Source organism: Centroberyx affinis, unplaced genomic scaffold (genome assembly GCF_046629955.1).
Source record: "Centroberyx affinis isolate AG114_WGS23_722 - 3 ecotype Tasmania unplaced genomic scaffold, CSIRO-AGI_Caff_v1 ptg000918l_1, whole genome shotgun sequence".
NCBI classification, from domain to species: Eukaryota; Metazoa; Chordata; class Actinopteri; order Beryciformes; family Berycidae; genus Centroberyx; species Centroberyx affinis.
In genome coordinates, this window is record NW_027279500.1 from 30,952 (window position 1) to 47,068 (window position 16,117).

The window sequence follows — 16,117 nt, forward strand, 5'->3', positions numbered from 1 at the left end:
ATGACAAAAAAATCATGCTGAACATAAACATTTGATTTCCTCCTATTGTTTCATAAAGGCCTCAGGTTATTTATAATCAGCCAGTGTAGAAAGTTTATAATATATAAACTTTCTACACTGGCTGATACCACACTGCTGTGTAAAGTCCAGCCAAGAAATGACCTGCATTGATTGGAGCCTGTAGACTTGTGTGTGTTTTGTGCAACTCCTCTTTGTAAACATTCCACATGGGATATTTTGTTTTTAAGCAGCTGGCAGCCATATTGCATGAAAGCTTGTTGCTTTGAAAACCATGTGGACATGTGTAGACACAAATACTGACAAATATGGTGACCCTTTGATTTTTTTTTTTATACACATTCAGATAAATATTGTTGAAATTTCGAACAGAACAAAGAGTGTTCCAGAGCTAGTATTTGGTTTTCTGTCTTTGCTGAAGAAGGTCATGTGTCCTCTTGATCATTTCTGCCCAATTCTGGAGGCGGAGCTCTAAGGAGGCATCTATCAAAGAGAAGCCATACTGCCTGGCCTGCATTAAAACAGACACTTTCCTGTTGACATTCAGTCAACGTTTGACTGAAGTTTTGATTCTCAATCCCAAATCCTAAAAGAGCATTCTTGTTTTGCTGATTTGTCCTGCTTTCTGTGTCCCTGATCACATTCCTGTGAAAAGGATTGTCTTCTCATCAGTCTCATCTCAGAACTCCAGTAACAGATGTGACGAAGAAGAAGTGATGAAGAAACGCCTAGACGGTGTCCAACGACTGGATTAAATTTCTATGTAGAATTCCCTCTTCTTCCATCTTCCTCCATCTCCATCCTCAGCGAGTATAGGACCTCTTCCAAGTGAACTCCCCATCCTCTGCTTCCTCATAGACTTGTTCATGTGTCTGTTGCCGTGGCCTCCTCATCACGGTCGCTCTCCTCCTGCGAGGGGGCGCAGCGGCCATGTTGCCGGTCCTGCTCCTCTGCCCCGGCGGACCGTATTCCCCTCCTGCACCGCCCCACCTCACCCCGTCCCTCTCCTCGCCCCTCAGGAAATCAGCCACCACTCTGAAGTACTCCAGAACTGCTACATGACTCCAATTACCCTCCTCCACCTCCCCGTTTCCAATCCCGCCTTTCTCCATCCCTCCCTCCCCCTCATCTCGCCCCTCCAGAGTGAATCCGCAGTGCCCGCCTCTGTCCGTCATCACCAGGAGGAAGTAAGGATTGCTCTGGAACAGGGGGAGGGGCATGGTGGAGGCGGGGGGCAGGAGAGGGTCGTCCCGGCTGCGTATACAGAGCAGAGGGACCGCCACCTCATCCGCGTCTCTCAGAGGTTCGTTCCTCTCCCAGTAGCTGTCCCAGTCCGTGGTTGGGTAAGCCCTCTCCCCCAGGGCCCAGGCCACTGAGGGTCCCAGGCCCCGCGGGGGGTGTGAGGAGCTTGTTGGAGAGCTGGGGGGTTTCTGCTGAGGCTGAGGGGCGGAGCAGAAAAGAGCCTCTTCAAAGTCTCTGAGGGAGGAGCAGCTGAGGGCCCGATCCACATCCAGGACTGCACTGAAGGAACTTGCATATCTGAGAGGGGAGCAGAGGTGAAAAAAGTTGATTTTTAATCAAATTCTTATAATCCCGTCCATAATGCATCCATGTGCACATCGTAACCGTTAGGGATGGGATGATACACTTCTCTCACGATACGATTCAATACGCAGTGTGGGCTTCATGATTCGATCCAACTACGATACGATAAATAAAAGTTCAGTCACAACAAAGTATGACTGTACAGAATTATGTTTATTTCTGAGCCACAAATCTTTCTAGTAATGGCATTGACTTTCTAGAATGTAAACAACAATGTTAAAATGTCATGACAAAGCGCAAATAATATAATTTCAATGGAGAGCTTGTGAAATTGTGATGGACAAACCATCTAATTTCAAATTGCTACAGCAGAATAAAACAGAGCTAATATCACAATTAATTTCCCTGCCCCATGATACGTATTGTCCCATTTTTGTATTGCCATATATTGAATTTCAATATATTGTCGCATCTCTAGTAACATTAATTTTCATCTTGCTTCACCTCTCCATCATCTGCAACAAACTGCTCTCACCTGCTGAGCTGCAGTTTCCTGTGGAAGAGCGCCCCCCAGCGGTAAATGGGAGGCATGGCCGTTTCAAACCACAGTTGGCCCTGCAGCACAGGAGAGATGGCTGCAGCCGCTGTCAAGTACGAGCTGGAGCCGCACTCCCCCAAGTAGGACAGCAGAAGACCTGAGCCTGAACCCTCGCTCACTGCCACCAGCACAGAGGACAGGTGGCGGCTTCGCACATAAGCCACCGCCTGACAGTGGAAGGCATGAAAGAGATTGTTGTCACTGTCGGGGGAAAACCATGTATCTCCTAATTGTCAACTTTTCTGGAACTGACAAAACCAGCCTTGTTTATATGAATTTTTCACATTATGCAATGGATTTGAAAGCGTTTCATCAATCCAAAATGTTGGCAGACATTCTCAGGCCACAGAAGACCATGTAATCCTTCAACTGAAATGAAAAATCTCCAAAATTAGAGTCACAAGGTTTTCACAGAACAGCAGTGTTATGTTACTTTGTTATATAAATGAATATGATCAGCTTCAAAATAATGTGTTTGATGTACTACAAGTAGCAGGAAGTAAAAGCTGGCAAAGCCATTTATTCAATGTCATTTCACATAGTACATGATAAAAATATGTCGCTAAATGTAGATGCACACTGAATAGTGCACAGTACAATAAGAAATTCTAATCCTATACCTGCTCAAGATCAGCTGGGTCTCCAAACTCGGTCAGTCGTGGTGTGGTCAGTGGGCAGCCTGCCGTGCCTCGCGGGTGAAACACCACCGCGTAGAATCCCTGCCGCAGGGCCAGGCGGCACAGCCCCTTCAGGTGGGGGGTCACCCCTCCCCAGCACTGAGGGATGAGGAGGAGGACAGGAGGAGTGGAGGTGTGACACCCCAGTGTCTTTCCCCCCAACTGATGCTCCCTCCTTCCCTCCTCCCCTCTCCCGCCCAGTCTGGACCCGACAGCCCAGTCCAGAGCCACGATGCCCCCGTCTCTCAGTGACAGATGGTCCCTGGTGAACTGCACCTCGTCCTCCAGGCGGCCTCCTCCCTGGTTCCCCCACAGCAAGCCGGACAGAGTCTGGAGGTGAGCGTCTCCTCTGGGCCAGGCGGCCAGCCTCGGTGAGGCCAGAGAGCCGCAGTGCCGGCGCAGGTGGTGGGCCAGCGCAGTGGGTTTGCAAGCCAGACTGGGTCTATCTGTCTGACCTGGGCCAGACATGTTATCTGTCCCTGGTGGTCCTGTCTGCTTGGTCCACGTTCTGTCATTCCTGTGCAGCGGGAGCTCCAGGACCCAGCAGACAGTGACCCAGAGTCTCCAGGCTGCAGCCTTCACAGCCAGCCTCAGCCAACACTGTAACCTGGGCCAGCGGAGAGCCAGAGAGAGCAGGAGAAGTAACAGCAATGGGAGCAAACAGAACAAACAGTCCCATATACAGACTGCCATTGGCAAATACAGGATTGAAGTTGTTGTTTAACACATAAAAACTAGAATGCTCTCTGGGACGTTTTGCTGTGACCTCAGTTACCTCTGACCTCCATATTTTGCAAAGTCCAACTTTGTTGTTTCATGCACCAGTGGCAGGAAAAGAAGCAGAATAGCCTGATAAATAGACTGATATCCCTAACAATCCTCTCTTTCTCCAGTTTGTTAATAAGTCCATTTGGAAAGTGTAAATTGTTGTCTCTGCTCTCCTGCTGCCCCTCCTCCTCCTCCCGCCCTTTCTCCTCCCTCCATAAATCATTTACCATAAATCATGGGCTCAAACAGTAGCTGAGCAAACAGAAGGCACATAAATCTTTCCTATTAAACTGTTAACATAATCATACTCTCTTTGATCTTCTACTATGCCTACCGTCATTTTTTTACATTATGACCCCTGTGTACCTGCTGATGAGTTTTTTTTTCTTCCAATATTGGAGACAGTAGTGGCATGAAAGACCTTGAAAGACTTTGCCTTGTAAACATTCTAACATGACGCCTGTTGCTTTGACTTTCTAGAGTAGGATTTTCGGGTTAATATTCAATTGTATCCCCAATTCAAACTAGTTAAAAGAGAAAAAAAAATGCAAGAAGGTTTTTCAAAGGGGGTGAACAATATAATGTAAGCAGCTAATAATATCTGAATATCAAGTACATTATAAAGGCAGTGATCGCCGACCATGTGCCATCAAGAACCATGCAGGTTTTCATTCTAACCAAACATAACTACAGCAACTGATTTTACTGATTCACCCTGAGAGGAGGAGCTGATCAATGAAATCAGCTGCCATAGTGTTGGAGTGAAAACCTGCAGACACCTGGCTCTCGAGGGCACATGGTTGGAGACGGCTGAAATAAGGAGCAGAGCCTCGCTTTGGCGTCAGAACAGCTTGGAACGATGTCATGTTGTGAGCCGTGAACTGTGAGTAGTGGGATACTGGACCATTCTTCAAGAAAGCCTCCAGTTCTTTGAGGGATGAAAAAAAAGTTGAAATCTACTTCACAACCACATGCAGGTTTTCAGTCCAACCAAACATGACGCCTGGTGATTTCACTGATTGCCACAACTTCAACCAGAGAGGAGGAAGTAATCAGTGAAAACACCTGCTGCAGTGTTCGGCTGGAATGAAAACCTGCATACTCCACTTCACACTCCATGGCATGTGATGGCCCATCCCTGATCTAGACTCAAGAACTTTCCATATAAAGGTTCAATGCTGTCAGGAAGACTGGGGAGGCCATGGAAGGCATTGATTTCATCCTGGTATGGGGACATTATCATCTTGGAGTGATATAATGGGCTTTTATTCTTTTACCTTTATACAAACCATGCAGAGCAATCATAAGACTTAATGACTCCCACAAGATGGCTGCCCATACCATCATCCACCACCATGTTACTTTTTCCATCGCTCTGTGTTCCAGGTTTTGTGCTGCTAATCCCAGGCTAAGGTAATGCATCTGTGTGCATTGATCTTGGATAAAAGCGGTTTCTGAATGGCAGCCCTGCCTTAAATACCGGCTTTGTGAAGCTGACCACATACAGTTTTTGTTGATTCAGTTCTATGCTAAATGGGTTGTAGTTTTCTCATGTTTAGCAACTGTCCTGTTAGTGTCCATCTACCTCTATCAGTGAGCTTTGACTTGTGATCACTGTTCCTCTTTGCCAGTGCAGTTTGTCCATGTTCAGCATATGTTGTAATGTTTTACTTCAACACTATTTAAATTGTATAATTATTTTTTAAATATTATAATGTAATTGTGTACAATATGGCAATACATATTTTTCAAGCCATAACACTTACTGCTATGCCACTTTTTAATTTGTTCTAGGCCTATTTGTTGCATTTTTTAGACATTTGTATCTTCTGTCAGGTGAGGCTACTATAGCTTATGGCATGGCTTTGTTGGATAGTTTAAATCGGATCAACTCACTGTGCAGTCAAGAAGTCTGGTCGATTCTGTTAACTAATCCAGTTAACTAGTGACACCTCGGGCCAAATATATGTTACTCCTTGGTTACTGCAAACAGTCTTGCTGAACTTGGTTTTTTGTTTTGTTGCTGTTTTTGGCTAAGCTTAAAATTGACTTTAGTTTGTAATGATTTTAAATCAATATTTCATGTCAAGTGATTGTCTTGTAGTAGGTGGGATAATGTGCAGGGAGTTGGTCAAATGCATTGACCAGAAGATGAACTTTCATTTCCCTGACTACTCCTGCTGAATAACCGCTGTCATGCAGCTGTTTTCTCTCTGATCCTGAATGATGATCTTGTCTGTTTGTGTGTTTGTGTGTATCAGGCAGAGTGAGTCAGACAATAGATTGCACTGTGACTTGCTTCCTTTAACAGTAACAACCTTAAAGGAGCAGTAAACCATTGTTAACCACCCAGCTGTGGTGCATAGATGCATTTTTATTTTGCTGATGATGGCTAACAGGGCAGAACAACATGCTAAGAGGTAATCTGAACATTTCAGTATGAGGAATGTGGAAGTGTCATCCAAAAAGATACACCAACAAACCAGTATCACAGTTTTGAATCAGTCATTCCCATAGAGAACACAGTGATCATTCCCTTGTACTGTCTGACTACAAGATCAAATATTTAAGAAATGAATTAATGAATTTGAGTGGTGCATGATTTTCCACTAGAAAAACTTCAAAGGTTTAACCATCACTGTTGACATTTATTCTGTAACCTCTCTCTCCCAGGTCTGTGTGGGTATAAAGATTTGATTTAATGGTCATGACAGTTACATTTCTATCTTTAAAAGATTTCACAGATTAATCCACATATTGGCAGTGACTTTTGACACAAAAAGAAAAAATAAACATAAAAGTGAAAAAGAAATCCACAGATTTTTTGTGAACATACATAATACTTTCCATTAGCAAACTGATAGTAATGTGTTGAAGATGGTGAGATTAATGTTAGCATCATAACAAGGCAACAGGTCCAACTAGTCCAGCAGATAATGACCCCGCCCTGGTCCTGGAGTGTGGTACAACAGGTGCTGCCACCCACAGAAATACAGATTCAAGCCAGGCTTCAAGGACCTAAGGTAAAGCATACTCTACTGATAATTATTATTATTATATATAACATAAATCAAAATGTTATGGCATAATACTATCTTTATGTATCTAAATGACGAATCCTGTGCGTAATTTCATAGAGCTGTCTAAATGTGTCTAAATGTTTGTAATACTATGTTAAACAAGGTAAAATCATGAAGAAAAAACAGCATTTTCACTTTTCATTTACTAACAAGTAGAGACAAAAGAACTAGTCCTGCATGAACCTTTTTTGTTTTTTTGAGATGTAGATATTTATACCATTGCTGTACACTATGCAAGGAAATGATTTTTATGTTAAAAGAGTGAATCACTGAATTATGCATGTTTAGGCAGGTATAAGTGATAATGAATGCTCTTAAAACACAAATGATTTAACTTTGTGATTATCCATTGGCCAGAATACCCAACCATACCACATCAGTTTTTTGTGAGCATTTAGGGGTTTGTGTCAAAGTTTTGAGATTCAGCCTTCATCTGTACACAAAATCACAAAATTGCTTGGTAGAATAGGTTGTAATGAGGTGTGAGCTGGTCCGGTTCTCATAGAGCTGGAGAAATATTGTGGGTGTTTTCTTGGAATAAGGTGGTTCAAATGCATCATATGCAAATAATGTTTCACATTTGAGGGTTGTTGCACATGTTTGTGTTACAGTGTGTCAGGGAGTTTGTTGTATTGCACTGTTTACCTATTATTGACCAGCAATTATAGCAAAAATAAAGGAGTCATGTTGGCTATTCGTTTGTGATCAGAATCATACATTCATAGCCAGCTAACTAGCTAGCTGTAGGTTTAATCATCACATATATAGCCCTGGCTAGAAGAAGCTCTTTCAGCTATCCAGGCTACAAAAAATAAAAACAAAGTAGTGAAAAAAAAACAGAAAAGCATTTACTTACCCAGAGCAGTTGCCAGTATCAATAAATCCTTAGAAACTTTTGTGGTTCAGTGTGTCTTTTGCTGCTGGCTTTCAGAATTTTTGGCGCGTAATTACCTCCGTTAAAGCCCTGCAGAAGTTGGGACTGATCTCACAGGCAAAGTTCCATCATCCATTCCATCAATGACTGACACACTGATGTGCCTCTGTGGGAAAACTAAATAAATGTGTTTCCATCTTTCTCTCAGACTGTCAGACAGGTTGAGGAGTGATGCTGCCTTCAGGTTTGGCTGCACTGTGTCTCCTGCTCCTGCAGACTGGAGCTCTGGGGTTTGCGATCTTGCCAGGAGACTCCCTGAATCACCTGGAGATCACTGAGAAGGCCATTTTGAATGCCACTGTCCAGGTGTGCCAGAAACTGGCTCAGGCTGAGGGGACAGTCTTCACTTTCCCTGTAAGAATTACCTTCAATCAAGTTCATTTTGCCTGAAAATACTACTTTTTTAATTACCAGTGTTTGTGTTATTTATTAATGTGACTTGATGTTCTAAAGGTGTGAATATGTATGAATTTTGAGGGGGCAGGATTGTTAGAGTATGTAGGGCAATAGGGGAGTAGTTCCACATTTATGCAAGGGCAATGTGTTTCTGTAATAATAAACTGTAATTCAGACCTGTGTGTGTGTGTGTGTGTGTGTGTGTGTAGCCACAGCCTTTGACGGCTGAAGCTGTTGCTATTGCCTGTGATTCACCAAAATCATCCAAGACTTTCCGCGCAGCCATTAAATTCATCATCTTGAGAAACGTACGGGTGGACCTCCGTCATGCACTCAATGCCAGCTTTCATTTTGACGAAGAGAACTTTATAGAAGGGAGGAAAATCATCACAGATGGAATATCAGCTGTCAAGGCCAGCAACAGGCAAGAGAACTTTGAGGCAGCCAGGCAGAAGCTGGGAGAAATATTACACCCTTTACAGGTATTTCTTATTATTCTTAAATGCATGATTACAGAAGATGATTAGGGCCACATGTGAAAAAAATATTTGAGTTCTGAGATTAATCTGAGAATAAACTCAGAAGTCTGAGATTAATCTCAGAATTCTGACTTTATTTTCAGAATTACATGATCGTACATGATCAATGCTGCTGTGAGTTAAGTTCAAGGGATTCAAACAAATGTGACTAATGGATTGTTCATGTTGTTAAAAATCTGTGCCTTGCTTTCCTTTGTCAATCTGAAGGATTTCTACAGTCACAGTAACTGGGTGGAACTGGGCAACAAAAATCCAAACCCCAATCTAATCAGATCAGACACCAGCATCGGCAACATAGCAGGTAAAGAGATGGGTGATGTCTGTCTGTGTTTGTCTCTCTCTCCGTGTTGACAAAAAGATAACTGCAGCGATGAGGAATGTAGATTTCGTGTGACGGTAGAGAAACTATTTCAAGAATAACACACTAATAAAATATCTTGTGGAAATGCTTTTCTACAGCTGAAAGCAGGGCGACCTGTCGCAACTGTGATGGAGACGACTGCAGGAACAACATCCTGGAAGACATCATACAGGAGAACATACTGACCTCAGGATATTTTGGCATTGTGCCTTTTGTCTCAACCAAACCAGAAGGTAAACATCTCCCTATCATTCACATTCAAACACTTTTGCTCGATCAATTATTTGTTTTTTTTAATATGATAACTAGCGATCAAACAAAAATGAATAAAGGTGGGTCATGATGATGTGCAACTGTGATGATCCTTTGTCATGATTAAATTGTCTGAACCTCATATAGGTATGATCACCTGTAATCAAATGCCATTGTATATTTAATGCAATACACAGTAAAATACAGTAATATTAAGAAATTGTAAATAGTTGACATAAAGGTATTTACACATACAATACACAGGATCTGATGAAACTATCCTTTGAGCTTTTAAAGTAGGCTGTAGAACCTTGAGAAATTGAGTACAGTGTCATTAGGCTTACCAATGGACACCTCAAATCACAGATGATTCATTGTTTTAGATGCCTGCAGAAAGTCCCAAAACTATGTTCTGCTACCCTCTATATCTGCTCTCAGCACTGATCAGACCTACAGAATATTCACTTACATCACACCTATGCTAGCCTGACACTACACCTACATTTAGACTTACCGTTTGCCCACAATTATCTCTCCTAATATTTTCCAACTTCACCATCAGTCTCAACAACAACAAACAAATGGAATGGCTCAGTATTTTGGTTTGAAATTATCCATTCAGCAGCTCAAGAACCACAATGTACCGCCTGTCACTAGCTAAAGGGATGGCTGACTAATGGATAAAGAATTTATTTCTGTTTATTTAGTCCCAGTTGGGAAAGCCTATCTTTGGGTGGTCCTTATTCACAGTCATGTCCATGCCAAAGTCTGCTACTGTGTTATCTGCATGTGAGACATTTTCTACCCCAGCTCTCTCAGACTTCAGGGGTATTCCTCGTCTGTGCCTATTCATAGCTTTTGGGAGTGTAACCAGCCTGCTGAGACAGCCTTGGATACTGCCGCCATGGGTTGCTAAACCATGACCTCCTGTCATCTGTCTCTCCAAATTGTCACATGGTCTAGTTGTCAGCTGCTCTACTCAAAGCCGTCATGAGATGATTCTAGTGGAAACTTTCACCAATACCCAGGATCTGAAATTAAATCACTTTAGAGGCTTTAATCACATTAAGTTGCTTTAGTCACTAAGTATATTTACATGTTCCAGGATTGTTTTCCCTGGTGGATTAATATGCTCATCCCCATAACACTAGTAACCAGACAACATACACAAAGACATTGGATTCCACAAATAAAAACACATATTTACACAGAAGAATGCTCTTCAGAAAAGTATGACATTCGATAAAGAAGAGAGATGTAGGCCATATTTATGATTTTGCTGTCATATCTAATGGTGAACAGGAAAATGTAGCCACGGGGGTTTCGTTGATCAAACAAGTACGATTGAGCCTAAAGGTGGGATCAACAAAGACACGCTGGATGCCAGCCATGGGCATCTGCACACTGAAGCAGCAAATGCGGCTATAGCTGCAACCAGAGAGCTGCTGGAGGACATCAGAGGGGCTGCTGGTGACAGAGACTTCCTACAGTATGAGACTCTATGATGTTTGTTCTATATCATTCTGTTCTATGGTTGATTGTTGATCAGTTAGATCTAGTTAGGCTCATTCTCTGTAAAGTCCTTTGAGACATGCATGTGATAAAGGGCTAAATAAACAAACTTGAACTCTGTTACATTGTACTGTAAATATGTATGTGTAGTGCAAAGTTTTTTTTTCATCTCTCTATCTTCTTTTTCTTTCAGGATGATGGGGATCTCCAAAGGATCCAATAAAGCTCTCTGTTTTGTGATTGACACCACAGACAGCATGCGTGACGACATCGAGGCCGTGAAGAACGTCACTTCCTTTCTAGTCAACAGTAAAGTGGGAACAGACGACGAGCCCTCGGTCTACATTCTTGTTCCTTTCAATGATCCAGGTAGGATCTTAAAGCCCCAGACTGGACTTTACAATTCTGTCCATCATTTTGCTTATGAAAGTTTATCAACCAGTAAGGATTTTCTGACTGCTTGCCTGTGAAACTGTTTAATAATGATCAAAATGGAAATAATTAATGTGCCATAATGATAGTTGCAAGGCTGTATTGTTGGAATATTGTGATTTATCAAATAATCAATCAACAGTATAGTATGGAAATTACAATGCCTGTAAGAATCATAAACCATTCAACAAAAGTAAGTACAAGATGAAGAATAACAATACATTTCCCTCTCCTACCTCCATGTGAACCTCAGACTTCGGGCCGCTGATAAGGACCACAGACCCAAATGTCTTCAAGACTATTATTACTTCACTGTCAGCAGCTGGAGGCGGGGATTTTGAAGAACTGAGTCTATCAGGGCTTCAGGTGCTGTGACATGTGATGCTTCAAAAATCTGTCCAGCTAAGCTTATTAAATGTGGGTCAGATGGAAACTAAAACTGCCTTTACTGTATCATATTATTATAGCTGGCTTTAACTGGCGCTCCTTCCAGTTCTGAGATCTTCCTCTTCACTGACGCCTCCGCTAAAGACACACAGCTGAAGAGCACAGTGATCGCACTGATAGAGCGGACCAAGACAGTGGTGAGTAGCTGCTGCTGGTGTCAATGTAAAGAAATATTATACTACTAATAATAATGATGATAATAAAAAGAATAACAATAATAATACAATTATAATTGATAATTAATGATAATCATTTAATAATTAACTAACTAAATAACACTTACAATAATCAGCATTAGTAAATTGTGAATTAATCATGTAATATTAATTATTTAATGGTTAAGTAACAGCTAATTGATTATTTATTTCCTATCAATCAATAGTAAATTACATTGTATACATTATTTAATCATAATGGCAATTGATTTGGAGTTGGAGGACAGACTACCAAAATCCTTTAGTGTAAGATTTCTGGAGTTGGGAAGGCAAAAAAAGACTTACGATTTACCTATTTGTAGGTTTTCATATGTAAAGCAACAGCCGTAACAGGTCTATATGATTTGGCTAATATAATTCTCATCCACCCGTCTCTGTTCAGGTGAACTTCATGCTAACTAATATCTCGGGGAGCCGTCGGCGGAGGCGGAGTGATCACGAACAACAACGTAACCAGATGTCAAAGTTAGACGCCCAGCTGTACAGGGACCTGGCCCAGGCTTCAGGAGGACTGGCTATAGAAGTGACCAAGACTGAGCTGCCTGTGGCCACCAGCATCATCACAGAGACCTCCAGCTCCTCCCTGGTAATATCAAAAGTATTTCACTGGCCACGACTAGCAGGTTTTCTAAATTCAAACTAAGAATCAAATTGTGCCGTCTGTTTCATTCATCCTCCCAGGTGACTCTTCTGCAGGCAGCTAGGAGCCCAGGAAAGGCAGATAATTTCACCTTCTTAGTCGATGAGTCAGTTGGAAATCTTACAGTTTACATCACAGGCCGTTCCCTCACCTTCACTCTCATCAACCCTTCAGGTGATACTACTTTGGAAATGGAATCCTTCCTATTCTTGAAGGTTTAAGGTGTTATGTATAGTATTTTAACACCAATAAATCATAGTAGTAGTAGTACAATTACTGTAAATAAACAAGACCATCACTAAGCATTTTACATTGTGTCGGATTTCACTGAACATCTGCTGGATTGCTTTATGGCACAAAATAGGAAAAGAGCGCTGTTCCTCCAGAGCAAATGGAGCTTTCAGAGTTTCTCGCATTTTGGCAGGTGCTGGAACAAGAGAAGAAGGCCTATGGGAAAATGTTTATCCTCTTCAGTAAAGCAAATGAGAAAACCTTTGACTGAAGAAGCAAAGATTCCTGTTGTGACAGGAAGCAAAGGGGTTTATGGGAAATGCGGTCTTAATTTTCATAAACACCAACAAATAGCACTAGTGTGATATAGAGGCAATCAATCGCTCGACGGTTTGTTTACAGTAATTATACGAGTATATATAAGGTCACAAATAATATAACAATGATATATTGATTTTAGAAAGTGTTACACATAGCAGCTTTAATTTGCATTGACTGATTTGAACATTAATCCTGTCACTATCAATATGTGACAACATTAACTTTGTTGAATGTGTCCTTGTCTGGTAACTGTTTACTACCTGTGTGCTTTATTTCTTGGCTTGACTCTGTTTATAGGTGAGTCTCAGAAAAGCACTGATGGGACCGGATCATTGATCACCTCCTCCCAGTCGGTGGGGAACTTCCGAACTCTGCGGCTCAACAAACAAGTGGGACTATGGGAAATGAAAATGGTGTCAACGGATCCCTACACTCTGAAGGTCATAGGTGAGACGGATCATCTTTCCTTATTTAGGAAACATGAATACTGAAACAACATACAGTTTGACAAGCCTTTCAGAACATAGTCCAATCATCTCTCCCCCAAGAGTTACAGAGGTGTCTAACTGCCTGAGGTTCAGGTTATATGGTCGCCGTTGTGTTGAGTTGGCTTGGTTGTTGGTTTGGTCTCCGATAACAAGAGGCAAGATCTCTTGCTCAAGGGTACTAGGCTTGGTCCGATCCATTGGTAGTTTACACAATGTTAGGATGTTTCCTTGGTCTACTGGAATTCTCAGATATTCACTGTGGAGAGAAGCATTAGTTCCCTTAGGATGCTTTGGAGATTGTGAACAGGTTATTGTGGATTGTTGTATATAGTTACTGAATATGAATAATAATACTTCTGAATTTGAATACATACCTTCATGGTTATTTATTTGGATCACAAAATGAACACTTAACTGCTTTTAGTCATAGCTGCTACTTACCTGTTTACCTGAACTAGCTAACCCAACTGACCTGTTCAACTGTCACTTAAGAGAGCTCTTGTGCTATGTTTGGATGATGGGACAAAAAGAGCCCAGGAAGTAGTTTGTTTTTTTACAGCAGGAAAACAATGCCATAGCGTCAGGTGCTGTTGTGTCATGTTCTTCTTCCCTTTGCTGGCAAACAAACACAGAAATATGTGAACACCTGTGGAAAGGAATGCAGTTTGTTTTGTTTTTGGTTTTTTCTACCAACAACAACCTGTGGGTTGAATAATTGTGGCATTGATACACACCCTTAAACTGTAGAATGGTAACACATCCACCCCCGCTCTCTCTCGCTACATTCACCATGCCAAGTCCATACCAAGTCCACAGGTAAATGGGTGTTGCTGCCATTTTGTGGGCGTTGTGCTTGGCTCTTCTGTCAAATTACATATCAGGAAAAACGTGATAATCATAAATATACTTCAAAGGGAAGGGGAAAATATATATATATATATATATATATATATATATATATATATATATATATATATATATATATATATATATATATATATATATATATATATATATATATATATATATAAAATAAAATTCCTATGGATGATAATGTCTGTAAACTCTCACGTAATGTAGCCTACATGTAGCTTTTTTGATTTAATTTTTCCTCATGACTTTGTATTTGCAGGTCAGAGTGCCATTGACTTCCTGTTTGACTTTGTGGAAGCATCCCAGGGCCCGTTTACAGGATTTGATACTCTAGAGACGCGTCCCAGAGCGGGTAAAGGAACTGTTAAGATGTGACTTTGATGATATGGCAGAGATACCATGTTGGATGTACATTGATATTTTATCATATTGGTTTTATTTCCAAAAGGAGAAACACACAACTTGACAATACCAACCAATATGATCTAGTCAGACACTTTTTTTCTTTTTTTTTGAAGGTGTTAATGGCACCTTGTTGGTGTCGGTGACGGGAAGTGACTCTGCCACAGTGACAGAAGTTGCTCTGGTGGAGTCGTCGGGGTCAGGTGAGGTTAACGGCATAGTGGAGTCACAGGGGGGCGGAGACTTCTTAGTCCGGGTCGACAGGGTCCCGTCGGTGGAGTTTGTGGTGCGTGTGAAGGGGCAGGACAACAGCAGCTCCAGAGCTTCAATAACCAGCTTCCAGAGACAGACACCCACCAACTTCAGAGCCTCCAACCTGACTATTACTGTGAGTACGCACCCAAGACCATCGCTGAAGGGATACATTGAGTAAAACGTGCTGTGTCACACTACAAATACTGAATCTTTCCTCATTCCTTCTGTATTTAGGCTGATTCAAATAGTATCTTAGTACCAGGAACGCCATTCTCTGTGCCCTTCTCTGTGATGACCAGCGGGACGGGGGGAAACTTCATCATCCGGGCCACTAATGACCAAGGTTTTGCCTCAACCTTCCCTACCAGTTTGCTCTTGGCAACTGGAGGCAGTGCCAACGGTACAGTGACCCTCACAGCGCCTCTGAACATCCCATCTGGTAGCGATGTCACTCTGACCATCGAGGTCGAGGCTCCGGGGGCCACAGACACCAACTATATCGTGCTGCGCTTCTCCATCATCAACACGGTAACACTGAGCAGAATTTGCACATATTCGAATAACTCTTAAAGACCCCATGTATTTCCTGGTGAAACAGGATGTTGGGGCGGGACATAACACAGGCTAGCTGACAATTTACCTCCTCCTCACAGGTGACAGATTTCACTCGTCCAGTGTGCCAGCTGCTCAGCCTGCAGTCCAAATGCTCTGAAAACTGCAGCTTGTCCAGCAGCTGGGAGCTCTCTGTCAGAGTGACGGATGGGGCCGACGGGACGGGCGTCGACCGCGTCATCCTCCAACAGGGCAACGGGACCATGAGCACCAGCATGGGGGTCGGCACCAACAACGAGAACGTAACCCTGGTGTCCTACAGGGCATCTTGCTGTTCGCCTGATGTGGAGCTGATGGTTGTGGATCGGGTGGGGAACGTAGGCTCCTGCTTCTACACTATCAGGGCAACAAGCAGCAGCGGCACCAGAGACACTCCGTCTTCGCTACTTTGCCTCAGCATAGCGGTTGCAGTCATGCAGATGCTTGGGCTCCTTGTACCGACTGACAGGGGGATCCAGTGAATGTGTTTTGATGTCAAAGTTGTATAAAGTTGTATAATTTGTATAGCCCAGATAGTTAAA

General features: G+C 42.3%; 2 protein-coding genes across 2 annotated transcripts; one reads left to right on the plus strand and one right to left on the minus strand.

Annotated features, from left to right (window-relative positions):
- Window positions 1–821: 821 nt before the first annotated feature.
- LOC139645876 (protein ABHD15) lies at window positions 822–3,531 on the minus strand. The gene is made up of 3 exons (XM_071521745.1): window positions 2,782–3,531; window positions 2,099–2,328; window positions 822–1,557 (listed from the first exon to the last, which is right to left on the minus strand). The coding sequence occupies exons 1-3, from the start codon at window positions 3,529–3,531 to the stop codon at window positions 822–824; spliced, it is 1,716 nt and encodes a 571-aa protein (XP_071377846.1).
- Window positions 3,532–6,597: 3,066 nt separating this feature from the next.
- LOC139645877 (von Willebrand factor A domain-containing protein 7-like) lies at window positions 6,598–16,070 on the plus strand. Its single transcript, XM_071521746.1, has 16 exons — window positions 6,598–6,629; window positions 7,769–7,974; window positions 8,226–8,498; window positions 8,763–8,856; window positions 9,015–9,149; window positions 10,471–10,657; window positions 10,874–11,049; window positions 11,366–11,478; window positions 11,580–11,696; window positions 12,157–12,360; window positions 12,456–12,588; window positions 13,264–13,413; window positions 14,587–14,679; window positions 14,846–15,117; window positions 15,219–15,512; window positions 15,638–16,070. Exons 2-16 carry the CDS (start codon window positions 7,792–7,794, stop codon window positions 16,055–16,057), a joined length of 2,844 nt encoding a protein of 947 aa, XP_071377847.1. The 5' UTR covers window positions 6,598–6,629; window positions 7,769–7,791; the 3' UTR covers window positions 16,058–16,070.
- The last annotated feature ends 47 nt before the right edge of the window (window positions 16,071–16,117 follow it).

Excerpts from the sequence above, each read along its gene's own strand:
- LOC139645876 (XM_071521745.1), bottom strand. The coding sequence starts at position 3,531 with ATGGCAGTCTGTATATGGGACTGTTTGTTCTGTTTGCTCCCATTGCTG. Across the intron at positions 2,329-2,781 it reads ACCCAGCTGATCTTGAGCAG|GCGGTGGCTTATGTGCGAAG; the intron begins GTATAGGATTAG and ends TTCCACTGTCAG. Across the intron at positions 1,558-2,098 it reads AGGAAACTGCAGCTCAGCAG|ATATGCAAGTTCCTTCAGTG; the intron begins GTGAGAGCAGTT and ends CTCCCCTCTCAG.
- LOC139645877 (XM_071521746.1), top strand. The coding sequence starts at position 7,792 with ATGCTGCCTTCAGGTTTGGCTGCACTGTGTCTCCTGCTCCTGCAGACT. Across the intron at positions 8,857-9,014 it reads CAGCATCGGCAACATAGCAG|CTGAAAGCAGGGCGACCTGT; the intron begins GTAAAGAGATGG and ends GCTTTTCTACAG. Across the intron at positions 15,118-15,218 it reads CCTCCAACCTGACTATTACT|GCTGATTCAAATAGTATCTT; the intron begins GTGAGTACGCAC and ends TTCTGTATTTAG.